The sequence below is a fragment of the Zonotrichia leucophrys genome, chromosome 3 (genome assembly GCF_028769735.1).
Source record: "Zonotrichia leucophrys gambelii isolate GWCS_2022_RI chromosome 3, RI_Zleu_2.0, whole genome shotgun sequence".
Taxonomy (NCBI): domain Eukaryota; kingdom Metazoa; phylum Chordata; class Aves; order Passeriformes; family Passerellidae; genus Zonotrichia; species Zonotrichia leucophrys.
Genome location: NC_088172.1, coordinates 50,886,039 through 50,912,238, shown reverse-complemented (window position 1 = coordinate 50,912,238; position 26,200 = coordinate 50,886,039). Strand labels below are relative to the sequence as shown.

Here is a 26,200-nt window from a genome sequence, read left to right as displayed (position 1 = left end):
ATTGATCACAAAGCTCAAAACAGAAATAATCTCCACACTGCAATTCCAAAAAATATCAGTGGTAACACAGGAAAAGGAATAAAAAAAAAAAAGCAGATTTATTTTTTTATTGCATGCAGCCAAATAAATATTTTAGATACATGTATTTTAAGTACTCACTAATGGGCCCTTTGTGAAGATTCACCAAATACTTGGAGTACACTGTTGCCAGCTACTGGACTTATTTGTAATCCTACAATACTTTGGGGTTTCTACCCAAAGGCACTGTATTCCAAGAATAATGCTGTTAAAAAGCTTTTAAACCATTTCTGACCCAGACTGACTTCTAATTTTTTCTCCAAAGTCTAAAACCATTTAAATTGACAACTAAAATTAACTGCTTTAAGAAATAATAGGTAAATATCAAAAAGGTCATCTGGAATTTGACTTAAAATGTTTAAGAGAAATTGGTTTTGAAGGAAGAATTGCTGAGTTTTCATATACACAATGAAGACCAACAGTTAATAAAAAAGCATTGCATTTAAAACAAGTACCCAAAATATAAATATTTTCAGAATAGCAGCAATACAGTAGGGCTATCAGGATTTCATCACATTTCATCACAAAAGATCTATATTTTAATTCTCATATGAAGTTCAAATTCTTTATAACCTCAAATTCTTGTTTGTTTCATAGGAAAGATATTTTCAATTTTTGTGGTAAGCACTATCAGTTTACCTGCAATAGCTTAAAAAGTTCCTCCTGAAGTTGCTTTTCATCTAGATCCTTGATGTTCTTAAGAAGTTCCTGAAAGTAAGTGCATAAGGCAATAATAGCTTCTTGGGATTCAAAGAAATTTTGAGCCTTTCCTTCCTTAAATACGTCAAAGTTGTCAATAGGTGGGCTAAAAAGAGAAGAACAAATATGTTGACATATTTCCCACATTCTTCATTACAGCACATGCAAAGGAAGCTCAAAGGTCAGCCTCTTTAGACTGTACTGCAGGCCTTAATTAGATTTTCCACTTCTAATTTGTCATACTAGATTTTCACATATCTCCATAACAGCCTAATATTGCATTTTGCTAAAACAGACACTACGCAAGGCATCTTAATATAGCAATATATTCTGAAAGTGAACAAGTATTCAATCACAAAAACTCTGGGAACTGCACAGACAGTGACCATTTTGAACTCCAATCTTCAGACAAGAGATTTAAAACTGTAACATACAAGTGAGCTAAGGTCAAGGAAAGCTGGCCTGGTTTAAATGTGTTACTGTGTGCTGAAGTGTACTTCCCATACCAAATTCTCATCCAGTTAGGAAGATATTCCTAAGAAAGTCTTTACTGGAATTCTGGAAAATTGCCATGACAAATGACAATGTTGTAATATATAAAAATTATAGGCCAACCTATTATGAGACATATTTGCATGATGACCTTTTAACAAATGACTGAACTTCCATCCAAGCATATGCTTAAGAGCAACTAAACAACGGAGATCAAGAAAGTTAAAAGTTAAAAATGAAAAGTGTCTGCTCAGCTTTTTAAGTGCAATCCAGGGGATCAGCCTCGTATTTGAAGCTTTTGGTTCAAGAGTTCAGATTACTCAACATACCAGTGGAAACTGAGTCCCATTATTGTGTTTGCATCTCCACAACACTAAGGGTAAAATCCGGTGCTCGGGGAGCTTTCAAATTTTTTTGGCAGCAATGGGATCTTAAACTGTTCATTCCTACCCCATGATGTTGTACTGGCACGTCTCCATGGTACCAGCACAACAAGTTTTTCCTGCCCAGTTATTTTTAACCAGTATCAGCTCCCGAAGTTCGATGCAACACATGGACTGCAAGCACTGCTGTAACTAAGAACCTGGTGTAGAATGAACAACAGGGGCTCCTTAAGATGGGTCTACTGCTATAATAAACAATTATCAAATGGTAACTTCAGATTGCAAGCAGCACGTTAGAATTCCCAACAGATTTGTGGCTCTCATATTCTGTGTTTAATGCTGAAGAGAAAATTCTAGACCAACAAACCTCGTAGAAATGCTACATGGGTTTCATATCTCAATTTACACTAGTCTGCAAAATCAAACTGTACAGTCAAGCTCAAGAGTTTTCACGTAGACCAACTACCAAAACTGAAGCATCAAGGGAGCTTCAAATTCTGCTAAATATAATAAGTAAAGGTATTAATTTTAAATCTGATGTGTAAGCTAGGGAAAAAGCAGTATGGCAAAAGCTTAAGATCTTCCTTTATCTTTCTCCTCAGCTGTCTTTTTCCCAAAATAAAAATGGGAAAGAGCAATGTTTTACCAAGCCAGTAAATACTTACTTCTGTGCTAATGCTGCATGAATTCTTCTATACATGTAACACTCTACGTACAGCCAAGGGGACTGAAACCAACTTGGTTCTCCATTTCCATTTGGTAAATTTCGTTGGTAGTCCAGGTATTTGTTCCACAGCGCAGCATCGGGCAACTCATCTTCCAGAGGGGTCACTGGCTTGTCTGTTTGCAGCTCATTCCGCAGTTTGGAGAGGAAAGATATGGCTCTCTTCTCTGCTTCAACACCCTTCTGAAAAAGTGGAGAACAAAAGTTCCTATTCTGTACCTTTATTCCTGTAAAGACACAGATCAACTGTTCATGGAATGTGCAAAGTTTTAATTGCCATATGAGAGTCCCTGACAAATCACAGCTTGATTAAATGAAATATATTTTGGTGAATAAAGCTCATTTCAGATCCAAGATCCTAAAATGAATTCCACAGGGGACTTCTTTTCAGATTGGACTTTTTGCTAATTAGAGGTGACGAGAGTGTTGAAACACAGTCATGTTCAGAAGGTGTTACTGTCTATCAAACACTGCATCAACACAAAAACCCAAGTAAGTGATGCAGTTGCATAAGTGATAGATCAGAAGCAAAAGGTTAGACAGAAAGGTGTGTTACAGAACTAATCAAAAATAGCTACTAGAAAGAAATTATTTTTTTTTTAAAAATCAGATTTAAAAAGGATTGAGACAAACAAGCCTCACCAATAAAAACAAGGCAGAGAAAATGTCTCAAGGGCTAGAGGGGAATAAGCATCAGGGAAAATAGGGACCTCACTCTTACCTCACCATGTTCTTCAAAAAATTCATTTTTATGTCGATGCAAAGTATCAATAACTTTTGTGAGGATCTGGGGAAGTCTGTCTTTAATCGTAAAATATGCATAGGATCTGAAAAAGAGAGGATCAGTATTTTATTATTGCAGCAAAGGATGAAATTGCTTCAATTTTTAAAAACAAATGCAAGCTCTTTGTACTACTTTGGACTGGGGTAGAGTTCATTTTCTTCACAGTAGCTGATATGGGGGTTGTGTTTTAGATTTGTGCTGGAGACAGTGCGAACAACACAGGGATGTTTTCCTTATTGCTGCGTAGGGTTTGCACAGAGCCAAGGCCTTTTGTGCCTCACCCCACCCCACCAGCGAGCAGGCTGAGGGTGCACAGGGTGTTGGGAAGGGACACAGCCAGGACAGCTGGCCCTAACTGACCCAGAGGCTATTCCAGACCACATGGTGTCATGCTCAGTGGTGGAAATCAGGGGGAAAAGTTGGCCAGGGAGCCACTGCCTAGGCATCTGTAAGTTCATGGTGAGCAATTGCTTTCATTTGCCTTACTTGGTTTTCTTGGGTTCCATTCATCTTTGCTGTTTTCATTACGATTTATTCTCATTTCAATTATTAAACTGCTCTCAACGCCCAAGCTTCCTCATTTTTACCCTTGTCATTCACTTCTCTCCATCCCACTGAGCTATGTGATGCTTTGCTGCCAGCTGGGGTTATAACACAACATTTTGTATTAAAAATCACTTGATGTGCCCTTAGAGCAGTGGACAGCAAAAAAAAAAAAAAAACCAAAACAAAAACGAAAAAGATTTTAAACTGGTCAGGTTCTTGTGCCTACTTTTGCAGAAGATGATAAACAATAGCCTTTTCAAGGAAGAAAAAGCTGTATGACTGGCCCTGACATAACAGCGAAAAATTGCACTTAATTCTAGGCCAAAATGCGACCTCTGTTGCTAAGATACCGAGATGCAAAACCTGGGAAATGTAAAACTAAAAGCACAGATATCTGCTCGAATATTATCACGTATCTCATCGACAAGAAACGCTGGCTCCATTATATACTTGATTTACATTTTCTCCAACCGCTCTTTATGTACGAGGACAACGAGCAGGACGCGGCCAGCCGCACAGAGCGCACACCGGCCCGCAGGACGATTTTCACTGTGACATTTCTATGCACCGGGTGGAGCCGCGGAGCCGGGCAGCAGCATGGGCAGCCCGGCAAGGGGAGCCCGGCACCGCCGCCGACCCCCCCTCACGGCCGGGCCGGGCCGGGGACTGCGGCCACAGCGCCGCCTACAGGCCCCGCCGCCGCCGGCGCTGCTGTCCCCGCCCGCCTCCCCGGGCCAAGAGCCGCCCCCGGCCCCACCCGGCGCCCGAAAACCTTCGCTCCCCGGCGGCGGGGAGCCGGACGGCCCCTCAGATCCCTCCCGTCCCCCGACTCGCTGCCGGTGACGAGCGCGCCAGGCCGTGACGGACCCCTTAAACCTGCCCGACAGGGACACCGGGAGCGCCGGTACCGCCGCCATCTTGCTCCGCCCCCCCGCGAGCCGGCGCACCGCCCTAGCTCTGCCCCTGCCCCCTCCCGGAAGCGGCCCCGAGCGGCAGCCGGACGTTATTGGCGCGCGGGCCGCGCCCCGCCGCGCGGCGACGGACGGGCGGGGCGTGTCGGCCCGCGCGCCCTGGCGGGGCCCGGCGGGCGGTGGGCGGGGCCGCGGCTCGCGCGGCGGAGAGCGGCGCGCCCCCTCCCCCAGGTCAGTGCTGGCGCGCGGCGGCGGCGGGAACCGCCTCGCCCCTCCCGCCGCGGCGGCGGCGGCGGGCGCGCGCGCGGGGCGGGGGAAGGGAGGGGAAGGGGGGCCGGGCCGGGCCGGCGGCGCAGCGGGTGCCCTTGGCGGCCCCCGCGCCGGCCGGAGCTGCGGCGCAGCCCGCACTGCGGCAAGGGAGCGGGGCGCAGCCCCTCCTGCGACAATCCCGGGGCCGCGGGGCCCGCCGCAGCGCCCGCGGGAGGGCTGTGGGCGAGCCGAGACGGCCTCGCCCGCCCTTCCCGACACCTTCGGTGCTGCCGCGGCCGGGAGGGCCCTGCTCCGTTCCTCGCGAGGAGGGCGCAGTTTCGGGGCGAGTGCGAGCCCCGTCCGTGGATGTGAGGGGCGATTCCCAGCCCCGTGCCTCCCCTCACCCCAGGGTGCCGTTGTGGCGGCCGGAGCGGGGCGGCTGCCGGGCGGCCGCCCCGCCACCCCCCTGTTCGGGTGTCGCCGCTCGGGGGTGACGCAGCACCGGTGGAGGCCGCGGGCCGGGGGTGGGGGGGGCCCGGCCCCCCGCGCGCTGGCGGCGCTCCCTTCTCCCCCCGCCAGGGGCGCCCGTGAGTCGCGCGGGGCAGGGGCGGCCCCGGCGGCCTTGCTGGGCCCGCGCGGGCGGGGCGGCCTCGCCTTCCGATTGGTCGGCTTGCTGCCCGCTGTGCCCGCCCCCCGGCACGCAGCCAATAGGAGCGGAGCCCTGGCGCCGCTGGCTCCCTTCCCCCGCGGTTGCCGCAGGGGCGGGGCGGGCGCTGTTTGCCTTGGAGCCAAGGGCGGCAGGGAAGGGGCGGAGTGTCCCCGGCATCCGGGGCTGGCGGGCCCCGGGGGGAGCCTGGAGGCGTCCGGACTGCGTGGGGCGGGCGGAGCTCGCGGGCCGGTCTGTGCCGGTCCGGTCCGGTCAGCCCGCCGGCGGAGCGGGCCCGCCCTGCCCGTATATATCGGTGGCTGTTCCGCAGCAAGCCGGGCCTCCCGGCTGGAGAGGCTGCGGGCGTGGCTAAAGTGCCGTGTGCTGAGGAGACGTTGGAAAATAAATCCCAGTTCCGTGCCGGCTGCTCGGAGGTGGCGCCTCCTGCCCTGTTGTGGTCGCCCTTGGTCCCGCTTTCCTCTTGCATTGCTGTGTTCCGCTCCTCCTGGCTTGGCGCCTCTGGTGCCGCAGGTCTGGCGCTCCGGCCCCTCGATGGAATTCGGTCTATATGATCTCTCTTTCCTTGCAACTTACTGTAAGCCTGTACAGTTGAAAAATCATTCCTAGCATTACTGATCCGGGATGAGGTTTTGTTGGCTAGGAACGCCAACAAAACCATTTTGAATCTCTTTCTGCCACTTACCACACACTACTGGAGACTTTACCCCTTGCGCCAGCTCTCCACCACCTGCGTTGCAGTTGCTGAGTTTCTCTCAGCTCTTTTTTTATCCAGGAGGTATCGGGCCTTTAAAAAGGTAAATATGCCTTGTCCTGGACAGCATTGCTTTTTAAATACAGAACAAGTTTAAAATTAAAATAATATTTTATCCCAGTAAGTATTCCAATAATAGGCTTCTAAATTGGGCAAAAAGGTACAAATGAAGAGCATGTAAAGATTTGTTCCACAGCACACAGTATGATTTGCTCTTTAAGTAAAATGTTTATTTGAACTATTATGTTAAATGTATTTTTAGTATTAAAGATCCTCCTTCAGTTTTTGAAAAATATTCTAAAATGGGTAGTTTTTTGAACTAGGCAGCTTGAGGACTTTTTGTTAATAAGTTGCTGAGGATGGATTTTGTGTTGTAAAGGAAATGTTCTTAAGAAAGCCAGATGAGGGTAGGGACTTGTCACTGAGCTTTTTCAGCAAATGGAACACATCCACTGCAGTATTGAGTCTGTGAATATTTTTATTTTATTAGTTCACACAATGCAGTGCAAATATAGAAGGGTTGCTCTTAGTCTGAGCTGCCGGCACAAGGGCACCGTTGTGTTTCAGGCTGCAGGGTGGCTCTGCCGGCCGGCCTGGTGGTCTCTGCAGCACCAGGGTGTACTGGCAGGAGCAAGGCTGTGAGTCGGCTCCATTCTCTGTCCTGTGGTCAGGACAGATGGCTGGGGCTGGATCTGTGCTCGGCTGGTCGTGGCACAGCAGCTGGAGTTGGGGCTGAGCAGTGTGTGTGTTCTGCAGGTGACATTCCCCTACAACCACGTAGTTATCTAATTGCTGCTTTTACTATGTATCACACTGATTCACAGCGTCTGCCGTTCTCTTTAACGTGTGTGCTTGCTTGCTCACAAGCAGTGGAGTTACTGAAAGCAGTAGGCTGCTGCACAGAATGAGTAGCCAGAGGAAAAGATGCCCTCTTGCATATTGATACAGCAGCCAGTTCTATTTTTTCACCACTTGTTGCGAGCACACAGATGTGTTTTGATCTTAGAGTGTTTCCGTAGGATCAAAAAAATCTTTTTATTCCCGCCAATGTCGTGTGCTGAGGAGTTCTAACACATGCAAGAGTAGTATGGACCACCTTTTAGATAAGAGGGAAATAATTTTATTTCTTTCCAAAATGTTGACGGATTATTTTGTTTGTTTGTTTTAAATACAGTTCAGAGAGAAGAAATGAGACTGAAACTTCTGCACCTTCAGATGAGATCTTTCCACGCTTTAACAACAATATGCCAATCCCAAAGCTTTAACAAAACTGGATGTCTGCTATTAAAGCTGGATAATGGAGTTGAAAGAGCAGCTCACAGAACAGCAAAGTCTTGGGATTTGTGTGCACTGAAACCTGCATTCCCTTGGTTGACAAGTCAATGTGTGCAACTCAGGAATCAGCATTTTCTCCAAGGATTTCTGTCCACTTTGGAAAGAAATGTTTATTATCAGCGTGGGGAGGGTTTTTTCTCATCCTGGAGACGTTTGGGGGCGACAGTGATGGAAAACTACAGGCTCAATACAGAGTGGATCAAAAAGCTTAGGAACACGTCATCAAGATTTTATGCAGTTGTATCAGCTGGTAAAACTGTCCCCAAAGCCAGTAACCAGCCAGTGAAGAGGCCACCAAAGGCACCGAGGACCAAGCAGCCATCCAGAGCGAACCTGCCGCTCTCTGACATGGAGGTGAAGTATAACATTTACAGTCTATGTGACATTGAGGGACTGCATCAGTTTGATTTCCCTTCAGATTTGGGTTTAGGTGAACATTTTAATGAAATTAACATAATTATTTGGTGAGAAAGACTTCATTATTTACACTAGTGTTGGAGCTTTGTAAATAGAAGCAAGCTTGATAGAAATTGGCATGTTTGGTATTTTGAAGGTAAAATGGAAGTTTACTTGCAATATGTTAACAAAAGTTTAGGGAAGATGAGTGGTTTACTATAAAGTGGAAAGTTGAAGTGCATTAAAAATAGTTTTGACCAGTGCTTTCAAATGACATTTTCTATTGAGAAACAAAGTCTAGCTGTCGGAATAATTTAACTTTCTCTACACCTCTTTGCTTTTCCAGATCTACCCAGTTTTAAGGTTTCACTCAAACAGAAATAAAAGTGAAAGTCAATAGTATAAAGCTTATATTCGGATTAAGTTTCAGATGGGTAGTGAATGTGCAAGTGTAGCCTGTGTTACCTGAGAAAGATCATTACATGTGTAGAAATAGCACCTTGATTATCAGACTCTGATGTCTACAGAGGAAATGCAGCAACACACTGTTCAATACTGTGAGGTACAATGAGGAAGAACAGTGCATATTTGTAGCCAGCTCTCCTTAAGATAGTTCTTAGCCAAGCCAGGCCTTAAGTACACTTGAAATAGGATTCCCATGGTGAATCCTGGTGTCAGATGTGTTACTGTTCTCATCAGGCTAAAACAACTGAGTTTCAGGGTATTGTTAGTAAAGTAGTAGGATAGGTGAGACTAAAACAAGGACTGTGTCTTTAGAAATAGTTTCCACGTCGCAAAGTATATCTGTTACACGATCTACTGAATGTGAGCAGAGAAAAATTTTAGTGCTTGCCTTCTCATATCTAAGCTTATGATGAGTATTTTGTGGGATAAGCAGGTGCATGCCATAGTGTAACATAAAGAGATAGTTATAAACAATTTAGTTCCCACTAATATTTTCATGTTGCTTTGGAAGAGGAAAGTGAAAAATATTAGTCCTGAAACACTATGTAATGCTTCCAGCTTTTTAGTCATGGTATAACATTACATTCAGAGTTTGTTTCTCCTTGGTTTTGGGTGAAGTGACAGCATTTTTGAGGCTTTTAAATGACAGCATAGAATGCACACAGTTTCTTTGTTTGACATCTTCATATATATGTGCAAGTAACAGGCAGTGCTATTTTTAATGTTTTCCGTTGTGAAGAAATGGAGAAAATACCGCCTGATGCACTGAAATAATAATATACTTCCTGAGGAGGGTTTTGCATGGCAAAATGCTGGGCCACAAATTACCTCTAGTGTAGCAGGCCCTAGCACCGAGGCCATTGCCTTAGGGACATCTCCTTCCCATCTTTTCCTGCCTCTGGAGACAGCAGTTGCAGGCCCATCCTGAGGTTCTCAGTGTGATCATCCTGAGGATCTGTGGTGTTTTCCCTCTGGGGGGGCCTGACAGCTGACACCTTTCTTTTGCAGAGCACTTGGTGAGTGAGGTCCTTCCCACCCTCCCCAGCACTGGTCTTCATGTGATTTTACAGGCAGAGGGCAGGGCACCAGCAGTGGTAAATCGTTGTACAGCCGGTTTTTCAGGACAGATAGAGGATTTCCTTGGAAGCAGTTAAGTGGTTTAGTCAGACCATCAGTGAGTGGTACCACTACTTGGATAACCTGGTACGATCTGATGGCAGGAAAAGCTTCTGAGCCAACTCTTAATGCTACAGCCATCTAGCATAGAAATAGTTTGAAATTCAGGCATAGACACAGTATTTACCACACTTTAGATAAAGATTGATTCCTGTGTTGATATGAGGGCTAAAGTTCATCCTACAGGTTTTCTTTCTTAAAGTTTTTTGTATGCTAAAATTGGAAGAGATGGACTAAGGGGAGTTATGATTCCATGAGCCTGTACAGTTGTTGGAGGCAGGATGATACAGAAAATGAGTTGTCAAGGTACTTAGCTGTCCTTAGGAGCAGCCATCCTGTGTGCTGCTCTGAACAGAATCTCAATAATGCCTTAGGCAGAAAGGAGAAGGGGGTGAGTAGCTCAAGTTCCTTTTTAGCACCAGTACAGGTGCTGTATTCTGGGGTTTTTGAAGTTTGCAGGTGAAACTGATGTAGCAGAAAACACGGCATTAAGGTTGATCAGCCAGTTAACACATCTATATTAGGATTAACTGAGTACTGATTAGAGTAGATTTTTTGTCTCCACCAGCACCCATGGACTCATATTTTAGGTGTCTTAATCACAAATTATGCCTAAGCCAAATGTTCTCTATCAAACAAGATTTTTGTAAATGTGTAAGTGAAACAGTACATTGTAAAAAAAAATCCGCAAACCTGAAAGTAGTTCATATCCAAAGTGCTTTTTCAGGCACGTAGCTAAATGGAAAACCTCTGGTTGTAACTAAATGAGAAATGTAGCCATTGAAACTAAAATTGCAGCTGTAAGACAGAAAGTCAATCCTGTAGTGCCTTGAAATGAAGAATTGCCCAAGTAATACACTGTGCAAAACACAGAGCAGGACAGAGGTTTTCACATTGTATACTGACTACAAGATGAGAATTTGCTCCCTTAACTCTTGACAGAAGAGTTTCATGGCAGAGCATGCATACTTATCATAACAGGAGCTTTTGGGAAGAATCTTCAGATTCAGATGTATAATTGGCACTGGTGATTTAGTGATTGAGAATGGATTTATGCAGTTGAAATTATGATAATGAAATGATACTTTGAGGGAACTGAAAGCAGAGTTCTGTTCCACTGTTAGTTCAGCCTTCTAGCACAGTTATGGGAATATGCCTACAAAATTGCTCTCTGAATATTATAATTACTTTGGAAGCTTATTTTCTGCTAGTGGTTGCTGAATTAAGATGATATGTAAGCAAAGCTTTGGCTGTGATGGTAGAATGTTGACGTTAAAAAAGAAAAGTTCAAATGTGAGGTGGTGATTCTAATGATTGCTGACAGGCCCCCCGCAGGGAGCAGAGCCCCTCTTGGAGCCTTGCTATCAGACAGTGTGTGAGTGCTGCAAGAATGTAACTTGTATTTTACATTCAAGTGTATTGCGGACCTGAATGCCTGCAGATGAGCACAGTTCTTTTGTTCATTTGTTGTTAGTTACATCTCCATTTGTATTAGTTACAAAAAGCTGGGAAGTGACTGATCCACAGTGAGACATTGCTTTCTGGATGTTTTCCACTACATTGTACTGAAAAACAATTTTGTAGGTCATACATGGTATCAGAACAAAGAAATACACTTCAGATGAGTAGTAGAATTTGCAAATCAGTGTATTGTGACTTGTTTGATTTATCACGAAAATCTCACATCTCCTTGCAAGTCAGCATCATTTTTCCATTTACTTCTTTGAATAGGACATTTTAGTTGTTTAGATTGTGGGATATTGGGACAAGCTGGCCATGTGTGCTTTCCCCTGCTGTGAGTGCAGGATGCAGCTCGGGGCAGGCAGGGACGCTGGAGCTGAGCAGCGCCTGCAGCTGCCCCGAAGGTCGGGGACTCTCTGTGCTGCAGCGGCTCAGCCCGGGCGGTGGCTTGGTGCATGGCAGGGCACCGTGTTTGTGTTTGGAGCTTCTGCTTGATAAACACACTGGGGTACTCAAACTCCATTTATCTTTACAACAGTGCTAACAACACAGGGATGTTTTCCTTATTGCTGAGTAGGGTTTGCACAGAGCCAAGGCCTTTTGTGCCTCACCCCACCCCACCAGCGAGGAGGCTGAGGGTGCACAGGGTGTTGGGAGGGGACACAGCCGGGACAGCTGACCCTAACTGATTTTCACGGTGTTTTAACTCTGTCAGGGGGTGTCCTCCCTCTGGATTCAGTGGTCAGCCAAGTGTGTCATAAGCTGTGGGATGGGAGCAGCAGCAAGTGTAACTCTAGTGGTCAAGTATTTGATTGGCTTTCAGGGAAGAAGAGTTGTCTGTGAGGCTCTGTCATAGAGATTTTGTTGCGGCTTCACTCATGCCACCTGACTTGTTTTCAGTGTGTGATTTGCTTTCCCAGTTAACAACGAGCAAGTACTATTTGTTAGTATATGTATACCAGGTAGAAATCATGGCAATGATACCACAGAACAATGCATAAATGAAAATTGTCACTCTCTTAAAAAAGTCGAAGCAAACAGTTGTCTTATTACCTTCTTGCTTCAGCATTGCCCTAACTCAAATCTCTGTTCCTTTGGCACAGAATCTGATGCAGTGCACAGCCTTTGCAACAGCAGATGAATATCATCTTGGTAATCTGTGTCATGACCTGACTTCACATGGATATGTTGAAATAACAAGTTTGCCTAGAGGTAGATTTTTGAAACATATTAAATGCAATGTTATATCTGGGGAAATAAAATATGGGTGAGGGATATAATTTTTGTAACTTTATATATTCTTATTCTGATAATATCCTGGAATATATCATACTGCCTGTAAAATTATTGCTTTGCTTTAAGATTCCATTTACGTAAAAGTCCCCACAACAAAACCTTTCAGAACAGCAGTGTGAGTAGCTCGTGCTCTTATCCTCTGATACTTTTCCCCAGCATTACAATTACATTAAGAAGTATAGAAAAGTTACATGTATGCATGAGAAATAACTTCGGAAATTGACTGATACAGAGAATTTGTACAGAAATCACTAACTGTTAGTTTTTGAATGTTTTATTTTAATTAATCCTTCAGTAGTGAGGTAGTGCAGTACATCAGCTGTCAAAACAATTCTGTAGTTTGAAGTGTTGCATCTTCTTTCTGTACCTAGATTTCTATTAATGTAAATCAGAGTTGGAGGGGAAGGCTTGCAAGAGAGAATCTTGCTGACTAAATGAAATGAAAAAGATACACACATAAGTGTTTAGTTCTAGTGAAGAGAATGCTGTTGATACTTCTTTATTGGACCAAGTATATCCTGGCAATTGTTGAATGCTACACTTAGGCTTCAGCAAAATAATTGATTCTGGTTTCTATATGAAATATCTCTGCAGACTTGGGAAAGTATGGCTTGGAAATAGCTGCAGTATACTACAAAAGAAAAACAAATTGATCTTATTATAGCTTAAGAAACCTTACGCCCTGGAACAGCTCTGATTTTCATATGTCAGTAGTAGAATACCTTTTCTTCTTCCTTTGAAAGAACAGATTATATGCAGCTAGGAGAAGCACTGGCAGGTCATGGGCATTTCAGTAGGGGTTATCAGGAGCCTGTCTGCCTCTCAAATAATAATCTAAGTGCAGTGATACTCCAGTGGGTCTCTTTCAAGCACGAGACTTACTAATGACTGTCTTGTTCAGAAAGATGAACATGAAAGACAATATCCACTAGAATATAGACTTCATGTTTCTTTGTAGTTTTTTTGTATTGAAACTAACCCTGCTTTCACAGCTTTGGATAGAAACTTTGTACAACCCCCAGCATGACTGTGAATTAAACATTACTGTTGACAGTGTTTTACCCTGGGAGTGTCAGTTTTGCCAATTCCTTTTATTTCTTCATGGTGTTTTTGACTCATGAGTACTGTTTATCAAAGGTTTGGAGGAAGTAATGATGAAAGGATATTGGATTGTGCCAGCAGATCTGAAGTGTTGTGATGGTTGGCATGTGCATGTAGCAGTGGTTGGTTACCAAGCCAAACACTGAATTTGAGAGAATAATTTTTAAAAATACTTCCACATAGAAATCTAAAGCAGCAGTTATGGTGTGATATTGTTGCTTTGTAGTGTTTTTCCAAAGCATTATTCTTGGTTTTGACCTCTTTAAAAACATTTTAGAGGCAGATCCTGCACCTCCACTTAAAGTAGACCAAATTCTCTTCAACTGTGTGTGTTTTGGCTGGAGTGGATAAATAAAGATATGGCTGGCATTTGAAAAGGCAAATGAGAAAATGTAGACAAATGTTACTTCCATGATGAACTCAAACTTCACACCTAAAATCCTTCTAGTTATTCATCCAATCATGTGTTTCTGAACTGGACTAGCAAGTGGAAGAAAAGTCTTTAAGGGCTCATTCAGACCAACCACGGAGTCCCAGTTCAGATATTAGCAAAAAGGTATCTGGTACTTGGTTGTGTCTCTCTGCTGCCTCAGTCTACCTGCCCTCTATGGCCTGAGCTGTAAAGGTAGAATTTGTACACAAGCAGAAGTAACAACTTTTGATGCTGCATCGCTTGACTTGTGATTTTCCTGAAAAGGCATTTAAATTTTTAAGGCTTAGCTATTAGGCCCTGCAAATTCTTTGTTAGGCCCTGCACAATCTTAAATAGAAGTAAGGGACTTTCCTGGTCTAGCTTCCACTAGTGCTGCAACAAAACAAGTAATTCTGGCCTGAAACCACATCAGGACTTACAAAACTCCATCTGTATTAGTGAGTGGCACAGTGGAGAAGATCTGTAGAAGAATCAAACCCCTATTTTGAGAACCCAGCAACCACATTTTGTAAGTTTGGAGATATTCTACTTGGACTAGCTCTGGTCTAATCCTTTGTAACAAATGCCCCATTTAGTGGTTGGAGTACCACAGCAGCATTTTTTTATCTTCTCTTTCATTTTAATTTAATGCAAAAGCCCTCACATTTTATGTATTGTTGTGCAGTGCACATCAGAAGTGTGGTAAGGGAGAGTGGGTGGAAGATTTATTTCAAAAGCACACTTCTGATGTGCAGGGAAATGCAGGTGTAGGCTCTTCTGTCTTGGGGGTACACTCTTTCAAGTTTCTGACTGGCAAAGCACAGTCAGCACAATCTGAGTGCAGATTTAGTGTATAGAAATGAAGAACTTTCAGGCAAGCAGATTTGACTCTTAATTTCTCTGCAACTGTGCAAAACTTCCACAGTTCTCTCATTGTATGTCCATTTCTGTGTTCTGTTCCTGGTTATTTACAATGTCTGCATCAGTTTTCTCCTAAGTCTTTTGTTCTTCAAGGCTTCCATCTTTCATTAGCTGAAGATTCTGGTGAGGTTCCCAGTAGAGGCCCAGTCGATCTAGATTCTGTTCCCCAGTTCGGGGAAGCAGTGTAGTTTGATACTGTAGTTGGTCTCTAGCAAGCATTTCTATCAGAAAAATAATATGTGGAACTGGCTGATGTGTTAGTATAACTGTTGAATTACATGCTTACAGCTATCAGCTGTTGTGTTTAGAAGTTTGACTAAATAGTCTATTTTTTTCACTTATTTCAAACCAGATGCTGCAAATGTTTTGGTGGTCAGTACTGAGAAATCTGCAAAAGAAGATGATCCTGGCATGATTTTTTTCTTCAGGTAAGCAATAAATCATGCTCAAAAATATTATGTCATTAGTCATAATGGTGTGAAGGAAGTAGTGCAGATTGCTAGATCTTGCATCATTACCTCATGAAACTCAAGGAATAACTGTCCAGTCAGAATGATTTTTTAAAAAATCAGAATTATTTAAATGATTGAAAAACACCTTCTCATGATTTTTCATTGAAGTCTGGTTAAAAAGCAACTAATATGTAATTTCTCTGAACATAGTTTTAAGTTTCTTGATTCACAATGACAAAATCTGCCACTGTACAATTTGAGTATTCCATTAAAATACATTTAAAACAGTATGATTACACTCAGTTTTTCCTTGAATTCACAGGGAAGGGGCTGTTGTATTTTGGAATGTGGAAGAGAAAAGTGTAAGTAAAGTGAAACTTGGTTAAAACTGCATAAGCAAGTGTTTTGTCAGTCTCACAAAGCACAGCATGCCAGAGGTTTGTTTGGGAGATTGATCTTTCTGTGAAGGAAAAAAGCTGATTGATTCTTCTCCAATGAGTGCAGGTTCTTGCCTGCTGCTGCCCTCAAGTGTGTGGGCTGCTGATACATCACCTTTGAAATTCATCTACTTAAGACAAAAATCTGAAACCTTAATTTAGTGAGACTGACAAAAAGAATATTCTTGCAGTTCTACATCCTGAAAAAGTAGATCATAAAAATCTACCTGTGAATGATTGTTTGAAAAGCACTAATGTAACAGAAAGTATGTTAGAAGAAAAGGATTATTCCATTCTATTCCATTTTAAGTCAGTTATTAAAGACTTATGTTTGTACAACTTTGGAAGAAAAAAAAAGAATTATAAGCAACTCATTAATACTGTCCTATGTTTTTACCAGCCAGCAATTTTCCTGAAGGAAGTTTTTTGTTGATTGATATAACTATTAAATATGTTGCTGACATATTATATTTTTGTGATCTTTGCTGACCTAGAAGGGTATGCCAGAAGCATATATATTCTAATGAATATATTTATAGTTATTTAATGTTTTAAATCTATTTTTATTACTGTGGTTAAGCTGGATTCTAGATACAAAAGTATTGACCTAATCTGTAGACAGACTATGTGAAATTAAATGGTGTATTAAATAGATGATACTGAGATGCATTGAAGTTCACAGGAGGATTTTCACTGGGGTAAATGAAAACACAGAGCATTTGTTTCCAGATGTGAACAATTTCTGGATTCTTCTGTTTCAGAACTGAAATGTTCCCGATTTCCTGTCTGTTTTGGGGGGTGTCAGTGTATCAGGTGTCCTAAAAAAGATACCAGTTCTCCCTTGCCTGTTTGGATGCTATGGCTGTAACTACACTACTGATTCACAAACATTACTGAAGACCAGCTGCTTTAACTCCTGATGATCTTTGAGTTGAACACCTTAGCCCACCAGAGTACTCTGATAATTCTCCTTTTGTTGTACAAGCTTAAATACCTTTGAAAGTTTGATACCTTGTTTTCCTGGTCAATACTAGTATCAATAATTGGTCCCTTGCTAGCTTTATTTGTAAAAGAGGAGGAAAATGCCTCTTTCTGTTTATTGAAATCATAGTCAAAGTTTTAACTGCCAAACAACTTGCTCAAATACAGGAAGTGTTTTTATGGACATGCTTTAATGAACTGAAATGAAAGGAGAAAAATCTCAAACTGGTCTGTAGAACAGAAGCTGAAAGTAATTCAGTAGAACAGAATGTAGAGTGTCACTGCAAATGGACAAAAGTACCCCAAAATTACTAGTAGGAGAAAAAAAAAATGAAATTAACAGACATTTACCAGAAGAAGTAGCAAATACAGACTGATCACAAAAAGAAACTTAAAACAAAAGAGCAATTTTAAATACCTGAGTAGGAAGGTTGCACAGCTGCTTCCTTACCAAAATAGCAAGGGCAAAAAGAAAAACCAGCTCGGAGGTTTTTTAAAAGGAAACTGTGTGACGTAAGTGCCCATAATAGCAAGAGTTTGCAGCTAGTGACTCCAGAACATCTCTTCTAATTAATTTTACTGTGTCTCAGCTAGTCCCTTCTATAAAATTAGGCTGGGCCTAGAAGCAGTGTGAGGTTTGCACTGCTGAACTGTCCCTGGACACTGCTGTTTTGCTGAGGTGACTGTCCTCAGAGCAGATGCTTCCTATGTTCTCACCCTTTTTTATCACAAGACTTGAATTGTATGGTGAGTCTTAGTCATGCTAATATTGAATTCAGGATTATGAAAGGAGCTGTTTCAGCTGTACAGTTGAGGGGTTTTTTTAGTGAAAAGTGTTACTGTGTTACATAGACAGTATCACCAAAATTCTTGAAAGCAGTGAAGAAAGCTAGCAGTGCAAAGAAAATCCCTCTTGCAGGTGATCCAACAGATTTTTTTAGAGTACTTAACCTGGAAAATATGCTTTATGAAAAATGTATACGGTACAGTTTTGTGCTAAAAGATGAACTATGACCTTTTATTTTAAAAGGAGAGTGCTTTTAAGTATGACTTAGTAGAAGATTGAACTCTAAAGAATTCAGGCATTAAAAGTGTTTTGTGGTTTTGTGGTTTGGATTTTATTGGCTGTTGTGTAGCTAAATGCCTTTTAAAAACTCATAGGTGAGTGCTTTTTTTAGTTCAGAATTTGTTCTAATTGCAGATGATTTTTTTGAGGGGAGCCTTGTAGCATATAGAAAGGAACAAGGATGAGAGATCCTAAGTCAGACGTCAAGAGGAAAAAGTTTTGTGAGAGAAAATGGCCTTTCTTCCTGCATCAGGTTTTAGTGTGCTGGAGAATAAAGGAGCAGCGAGATTACTTCTGCAAGTAAAATTGCCCATTTAACCGCTTACAGGGATGAGCGTGGCAGCTGAAACAATTTTTCCAGATTTTTGTAGTGGTAAAGGGTTTCTGTAATATAACTGACCTCTGGTAGCTGAAACAAGACTACTGATTTAGCAGCAAACTAGTAATTTTATCAGAAACAACCACCTAATGTACTTCTCCTAAAGATTCATCCCCACACTCAGACATCTGCCAAAATCTAGTACCTCTCATTGTTACAATACTGAATACATCCATGTTGCCCTTACTGCTGCTGTGGTTAATCCTTACCCTGTTCCATGTGTGCACATATAAAATGACATTTCAGTTTTCCCAGATTCCTTGCAGCTGTTTATAGCTACAAATTCTTCTCAAACCACAGCTAGTTTCAGATGTAAACTATGTTAATAATAACTTCATTATTTAGCACACCTCTTCATTGTTAGGTAAATAACTTCAGCATGAAGGTTGCATTCATCAGCCTGCGCTGTGCAAGTTCTTTGCAGAGTGATACTTTGCTGCATGGTAACTATTGCTGCAATTGTCTCCTTCTTAGATGAAGAATATCATGCGAGTGCTAGAGCAGCATGAAATTCAGCCATACGAAGTTGCACTGGTCCATTGGGAGAATGAAGAGCTGAACTATAGAATAGGAGAGTAAGTATCTTCAGGTGGTCTGTGTATAAAAGCTAACAGACACCTAAACCAAATTCTAGCGAAAGTAATTCAGCTAGTAAAAATACACTTGTCCTTACTTTTTTTTCCAAATGAATAAAATAAAGAAAGAAAACTATAAACCTGAGTGGATAAATGTTTCTGTCTTGGTAAACTTGCAAGTAGAGGCCTTTGTGATTTGCTTATATGATAGATCTTGTAAATAAGAAGCTCCCTGCCCACACAACTCTTCAGCAATCCCAAACGGAAATGATGTATGTCACAGCAAAAAAACTAATAAGCATTATTGAGACGAGTTTGATTTTAAAGAGGATGCTGTCTATAAGCTTTCACCATGTCCTTGAGATTCATATACAAAGATGTAATTTCTGCATATACTTCATTTAGTAGCAAAGTTACAGCTTGATTATTGTGTAATGATAAACCTGGCAAGTTATCTTTCCTTGTTAAATAATGTTTTTTCATCATGGAAAGAAAACTATCTCTACAGAAATATTTCACAATGAAAATGATTATATATATTACCTGTAATTTTCCAACAGCACCCAAAAGCAACCCCTAGACAGGACACTTTTAATAGGAACTGAATGAATGATGCTCAGCTTGTTTAAAGTAACTTGCTAAGGAGACAGCTGTTTGGTTTTTCCTGACCATTTGAAAACTGCATGTACTATTTAGTTGTGTAATTTGTGATTCTTGACACGCTTCATTTCGCTTCTGTGTGTTTCATAGTGAGATTGACATGAAAAATTGAACAAGTCTTTTGTCCCCTTTTCTTTGCTCCTTGCCCCCCTATGCAATAGAGGTTTTAGGCAAAGCAGCATCATAGTGGGGAGGGAGGAAGATTGATAAGAGTGACAGTGGAAAGTGAAAACAGAAAGATAACAGAGGAGCTAGAGAGCAGGAGAGAGGCGAGCATCCTGCTTACTCTGAATAATCTGTGTATATGCAGCAATGCTACAGTTTCCATCACAGCTTGCTGCACTTGCATTTACACCTAGAAAATTTGGCCATAATATTTGTCTTAGACCGAGGAACTAATTTTCAGTGATTTGTTATGAATATTGTCAGGTTGAACGTGAGTAAAATGCAAAATGATGATGATACCATACAGACATGGCATGCCTTATCTAAATAAACAACTAGCCTTTCTTGCACTGTCAATTATTCTTTAAATGTACCTATGCTGGTGGCTCGATCAATGAAGATGCTTCAATCTTGTCTTAACAGAGGTCAGTCAAAGCTCCATAAAGGACAAATCTTGTTAAATTCTGAGCTGGATAGTGATGAAGTTGTTCTGCAGAAATTTGCCTTTTCAAATGCTCTTTGTCTTTCTGGTAAGTTAAAATTGTTCATACTATGTAGTGTATGCTACAGATTTTGTGAAATGTCATTATAAGTGGGACTTGTACAGTGACAGGCTGGAAAAAGCTTGGTATCTTGTTTAGACAAACTTTGTAAAGAGTGATGGTGCTTCAGATTGAGAGGATTTGTTTTCAATGCTTTTACCATGTTTTCTGTAAATTGGAATTGCTTTGTTGAATGGAAACCTTTTTAAAGCTGAACAAAGCACATTAACAAACATGTTTTGCAAAAGATACATGTTCTACTGAGCATCCTGTTCCCCACCTTTGAGAACTATCCTAGGATAACAATGAGTGTGGAGGTCACTACTAGAAACCTCTCAGTAATCTTGAGTTATTCATACTGACATCATTTCCTCTGACAGAAAAGCTAGTTGCCAGCTAAAGAAGTGATATAGGGCAGCTATTCCCAGCTGGGGAGGTGTATCAGTAACACATATGTGGACCAGAGTCACAGATAATGTTTTGCAGGCTTATTAGCCATGGTGGCAGACAGTGGGAGGCACTGTGAAGAAGTCAGGTTCACCAGTCATCCTGCTGCTTGAGCAAATAACACCTGTCTACTGCTTCAGACCTTGAATGATGGAGGGAGTGGGAGTTAGGAACCAGCAGCAGTAAGGCTGTCCTCAAAAAGGCCTTTTAAGGGAAGTCTGGTCTGTCTACTTCTGCTGCCTTTAGGGTGAATTCCAGGATTCCAGTAGTATTTTGGGGAAGTGCACCTATACACAGGAGAGAAACAGAATGCACATTTTTGAAGTGCTACACCATTTCATCAAGGAGTGCAGTGTAAGTAAGTGGTTCTCAACTGTTGAAGGAAGAGCTGTTGAGAAAAAAGCATAATGTTCTCTATAGTTTTCTTATTCATAAAGGCACTGTATGGAAGGGTAGTGCTTCCTAAATGGGAGCAAGGGATTTATTCCCAGGAGATAATGTTCAGTAAAAATAAAGGATGCAAGTATAGTCCCTAGTCAGATTTATGAATGGCAGAAACCAGCCTCTGTCAAATAACAGGTGACAGATGAAATGCTTACTGGCTGTTGTTTTTTTCAAGGGCTAAATTTGAAGTAATTTAAGTCAGTGACTTGGATTAGGCCTTTGTATTCAAAAGATGAGTGTGCAAAATGTTCAGCATTGGGTTTACTGGCAGTGTCCTAGCCAGATGATACTATTGATACAACCTCAGAAGAGTTAATTTTGACAATTAAATCTTCCCTGATTAATTTTATCAGATTGAATGAGGTTCAGTTTTGATCTGTTGCTACTTCTTTCTTATCTGGGAATCTGTGGACTAAAGAACAAGGCCCAAGTTATATTATCATCTTGCAGAAACATTTTACTAGGTTCACGCTGAGGCATAGCAGAATTTGTGTTGCCAATGCCAGTGCTGAACTCAAGCTTCCATAGAACAGAAGTTAGTATCTTCACTAACAGTACACTCACCTAAAAACAAAATGGGAGATTGCTCAAGTTTGGATTGAGCTTCAACAGGAACAGGTGGTGTGTCCATACAGGCTAACTGTGGTTGGAGCACAGTGCATCAATACTGCACAAATGGAGAATGAGAGCTGTGCCGGACACTGGAAATGCAGTGGAGGCTCTTGAGGTGCCACATGAAGTCAGCCTGACGCCAGCATAGCTCATTATCTCCAGCCTCCTTGGAATGTAATTTGCAGAGAGCTCACACATCCAGTAGAGCACTTGGGCACACAACTTGTGAGCTCAAGCAGAAACTCTCCAGGATCTGAGCTTATCACTTGGAGAAGAAAGCTGTGCTCATGGTGAAGCTGGTTCTGTGTGCAGAGCTGTGTCAGTGCCCAGCCCAGATCTGGTACATGAACAGTGATTGTGTGGTACAAACTGTAACTTGCTGCAAATAATGTCTGTAAGCATCGATGTGTCCTGAAGCAGCCTGTTGGCAGATGTAAAGGTAGAATTACTTGAAAGCATATGTACTTCTCACAGTCTTCTGCTTTGTTGTCTCTGTGTTGCAGTGAAGCTAGCTATTTGGGAATCATTACTGGATAACTTTGTGGAATCTATCCAGTCAATTCCTGAGGTGAGGTCTTGTTCCCCTCCTTTTCTCCTGTGTTTTGTAACAAATCAGTCCATATGTAGCTGAGAATAGGGGAAAAGCAATTGAATATTGAACACATTTGATCATAAATCCATCAGTGTAGAGAAGCTCAGAACACCTGCAGAGGGGTTGGACAAGAAATCATCAGCTTTTAAAGGGCTGGGAGTTCGGTTCTGCATTGTAATAATGTTTCCTATGTTGTGCCACTGTCACTTGTTACTGGTGAAATGTATGTGTAACAGGATAAGCAGCATTTAAAAATCTGGCCAAACACAGAGTGTGCTAACTTGGGCTGAAAACAATGTGCTTTGACTTGAACATAATGAAGAGTTTGAGTGAATTACTTAAAAGTTTTTCATGAGATGTAATTACAGTACAAAGCTCACATAATGTAGTATATAAAATTGAGATTTGTAGAGTTCAAAAGAGAAAACGTTTGGTTTATTACTTTTATGTGAAGGAAATAAATGGTAATACATTGATTGTTATAAGGAGAAAGTCTATTAAAAGGCTAAGGAGTGGCAAGGTAAAAGAACACTGTCATGACTTTAAAATAATAACAGCAGGAAGGAAGAACAAATCATCTCTTGTTCAGGAAATCACTTACAGAAAATGCCCCAGTATTTCTGTAGCTACTGATGACGTACTCAGTGATTTATTGAGAAGCCTGATGAACCAGTTGCACAGTGATATTCTTAGAAAGCTAGAGAAGCAAGGCACTAAGCAAACAAAACTGTTAGTAAGTACAGTGTGCATTCTAAGATACTTCAGGCTGTAAAACTGTGGACTTCTTAACTACTAGTACGTTACTTGATCAAGCAGTGAAGAACTTCCTACTTTTCAGATTCTAAAGTCACGAAGGAAGGTAAAACTCTCTCATGCAGATGTGATGCAGAAAATTGGAGAACTCTTTGCACTAAGGTAAATTCTTTGGTTACACCCAACACATTGTATTACACAGAATCCAAAAGTTACATTGTGCAGTATACAAAGAGAAGAATGCATACTAAGTACAGTGGGGTGAGACAGGGTGGGAGAATTCCTTATTTTGACTGGAGTCTGTGTGCTATTTACATTAGTAAGGGGACCCACTGGTTCACCACTCACTGGCATTTCAACTGCAGGCATTAAGTAGGCAGTATATCATAAATGACCAAATACCACACCCTTTTCCTTTCCTGAGTCCAGCAACACATGTTTAAACTAGTAATTACTGTAGATACTGTATTTACAGCATGTAAAGGATACCAGGAGAAAGGTGGGTAGGTGTAGAACTGTTAACTACAGCCTAGAGTCAGTAAATATCTTTTGAGTTCTGTTCTGTTCTTGCCTTGACGTACTCAGAAACCACTGCTAAGTCATTGTATTTAATGTTTTTTCATCCCTCAAGTGAAATTTGGCCTTTGACAATACAGAGCATTACACACTCAAAAAATAAAAAAAAAAAAAGAAAAAATCCCACCAAAATCTCCAAGTTAAAATTTAAAAAATCCTGTTTCAAACGCTGGGGTACTTGAAGGACTGATCAGTAATCAACAGTGACATTCCAGGTATCCAAAGGTTTGTTAGCAATACATTGAAGGCAGGAGATTTTAGCTTTCAGCCTTTATGATGCTTAGACCATTGCCTGATTCTGAGGGGTCAGCATGCAGTCCCAGTCACATTTAGGAGTTCTGTATTGCTGCTTCAGTGAGCCCCAGCATAGTCAGGGACCTCTCTACAGGTATCAAAAATTAAGGAAGGTGACAGGTTGAGGAGACAATGATGGCATAAGGAAAAAGTGATTAATGTTCAAAAGAGTTTCACAGTAGAGTATTTGCAGAAAAGTTTCAGGAGATGTGACCAATTTTAAATAATCACTCCAATTGTATTTTTACTATGAAAGGAGATTCTTTTCATACTGTATGTAGAGTTACAGGAAAATTTTCTTATTTCATTTAACTGCATGTAAATATTTGCTCCTATATTCACCACGAGGAAGACTGAACTACAGTAGTGCCCATTCTTTTTAGACACCGTATAAATCTGAGCTCAGACCTGCTAATAACACCAGACTTCTACTGGGATAGAGAAAAACTGGAAGAGCTTTATGACAAGACTTGCCAGTTTCTCAACATTAATCGCAGAGTTAAGGTGAGTGTTTTATTGTTGTTTGAATCTTTCATGCTCAGATCAGTTGTCTTTGGCTCAGCAGGGTCACAGATTGCTCTGTGAATGTGCTTTATTTGCAGAAAGTGAATAAATAATAAGGTATTATTTACTCTCCCCTTTTCCAGGTGTTATTAGCCCACTCACACCTTTACCTGGTTTAGGTTAACCTGCCTCACATACATGAATTATTTCCTGGGCCACTAAATTAGGCTATAAATAGAAGAACTGAGAAGTGGATTCTTCTTACTGACATGATCATTCACATCAGTTCTTGAAGGGTGACATAATGTTTACTGCTGAACCAGAATAAGAAGCATGAAAACTACCTCTCCTGGTGGTACAGCAATCATAAATACTCAATTTTGAGGCATTCCAGAAAGCTGTATCTTCTTTTGCTTATGACTGTTTTTATGAGTAGGTATCACCCAGAAACACTTCAATACCTGTAGATGCATATCTAAATTTATATTCTTTTGGGGAACCCATTGAAATAACAGGTTCATTTATGGTGAAGCTTCTGTTGCTTGTGCATGTTGTCTTATGGAATTTTCTGTTCTATTAATTTTCTATTCTATTTTGCAGAGGTGTTAACCCCTTTCTAGTTCTGTGTTTCCCTATTTAGTGATCTGATTCCATTTCTGAAGTCCAGATTTGTGATGTTTGTAATTGCTTGCAGGTAATGAATGAAAAGCTCCAGCACTGCATGGAGCTGACAGACCTAATGCGAAATCACCTGAATGAAAAGCACGCGCTGCGCCTTGAGTGGATGATAGTAATACTGATCACCATAGAGGTTGGTGGGCCTTTCTTCAGTATTAAGGACATAATAAGTGCAATTTCTATACTTCATACTTTGAGAAATAAGATTACTGTATTAATGTGATGTACACAGGGATTAGTATTTGTTCTTTGCAACTTTCAAATTGCAGCTACAGTTACTTTTCAGATTATCTGATTTATAGCGTAAAGTGGTTTAAAGGTTTTAAAATAAAAATTCACACCAATGTGTTTGCTGTTCCACAGGTTCTGTTTGAACTTGCAAGGGTAGTTTTCTGATGACAGAAACTCAGGAAGAAGAAAACAGACAAAACAATAGAAAAGACAAGATTTGGAAAATTCCGATCAGATGCTTCTGGAGAATGATGAAGTTGTGTCTCCTGATAAATCTCTAAATCTTCTGCTCAAATTAAGAAAAAAAAATCAGATCAGTCTGTGAACATTATTCCCAGCCACTGTACTAATAATGTTAGAGAGGGCTTAAACTATGGATGAATCTCATGTGTGCTGACTGTATTTGGTGAGACTCTACATCTTTCTCCCTTAACAGTTAAAATGATGCTGAATAAATGGCTACTTTGTGTATTTCTGATAGATGTTTTCTCTCATGTTTACCAGCTCACTCTTGGAGAGCTGCAACACTGTCCCAAGCTTGGAGATGGCATTACCATTTGTTCTGGCATGATTTTAATATATGTGGCAGATATATTTAATGTTATGTTCCATCCCATCAGAAAGTGGTGTTTGTACACTCGAATGGGAATACATTTATTGAGAGGTAGTACTATTTTCATTCTTTTTTTACATTTAGTATTCATATAGAAGGGGAATCAGTTGATCAGGAGTCACAAGGACCTGTAGCAAAATGGTAAACTAAAGGAAGATTCACAGTATTTTTCTGTCCACCTTATCATGCTCTCTGATTTTCCTCAGCATAAGTTGCAAGGAGTGAGTTAGCATAGGGTGAGATGTCTTAATTATCCTCTAAGTTAAAGGTTCTTCTTTTTTATTTTTAATCTGTTCCTAATACACAGAGTGCTACTTGAGAGGATGAACAGATTTTTTTCAGAGAACTTCTT

At 41.4% G+C, this 26,200-nt stretch overlaps 2 protein-coding genes across 5 annotated transcripts in view; one reads left to right on the top strand and one right to left on the bottom strand.

The window, feature by feature from the left end:
* The window catches only part of LOC135445556 (damage-control phosphatase ARMT1-like), a 46,759-nt gene extending 42,093 nt beyond the window's left edge, over positions 1-4,666 (bottom strand). Inside the window, exons 1-4 of one of the 3 annotated variants that reach the window (XM_064708162.1) lie at positions 4,574-4,666; positions 3,098-3,203; positions 2,318-2,559; positions 718-883 (exon numbers count right to left, since the gene is read on the bottom strand). In XM_064708162.1, the coding sequence (XP_064564232.1) occupies positions 718-883; positions 2,318-2,559; positions 3,098-3,203; positions 4,574-4,623 (564 nt within the window). In that variant the 5' untranslated portion in view covers positions 4,624-4,666. Of the gene's footprint in view, positions 1-717; positions 884-2,317; positions 2,604-3,097; positions 3,204-3,520; positions 4,445-4,573 lie in introns of those variants that run through there. The other 2 variants (XM_064708163.1, XM_064708161.1) reach the window with 2 other exon arrangements.
* A 91-nt stretch (positions 4,667-4,757) lies between these two features.
* Positions 4,758-25,706, top strand: RMND1 (required for meiotic nuclear division 1 homolog). Of its 2 annotated transcripts, none has more exons than XM_064708158.1 (12): positions 4,758-4,848; positions 7,459-7,973; positions 12,221-12,329; positions 15,200-15,275; positions 15,622-15,661; positions 18,637-18,737; positions 19,986-20,092; positions 22,111-22,175; positions 23,038-23,114; positions 24,206-24,326; positions 25,021-25,137; positions 25,368-25,706. In XM_064708158.1, the coding sequence occupies exons 2-12, from the start codon at positions 7,473-7,475 to the stop codon at positions 25,398-25,400; spliced, it is 1,347 nt and encodes a 448-aa protein (XP_064564228.1). In that variant the 5' UTR covers positions 4,758-4,848; positions 7,459-7,472; the 3' UTR covers positions 25,401-25,706. The 2 variants fall into 2 exon arrangements, with proteins under 2 accessions (XP_064564228.1, XP_064564229.1); XM_064708159.1 differs by lacking the exon at positions 4,758-4,848 and adding an exon at positions 5,850-6,327.
* Positions 25,707-26,200: the final 494 nt, after the last annotated feature.

Excerpts from the sequence above, each read along its gene's own strand:
- RMND1 (XM_064708158.1), top strand. The coding sequence starts at position 7,473 with ATGAGACTGAAACTTCTGCACCTTCAGATGAGATCTTTCCACGCTTTA. Across the intron at positions 18,738-19,985 it reads CTGAACTATAGAATAGGAGA|AGGTCAGTCAAAGCTCCATA; the intron begins GTAAGTATCTTC and ends TTGTCTTAACAG. Across the intron at positions 23,115-24,205 it reads GGAGAACTCTTTGCACTAAG|ACACCGTATAAATCTGAGCT; the intron begins GTAAATTCTTTG and ends CATTCTTTTTAG.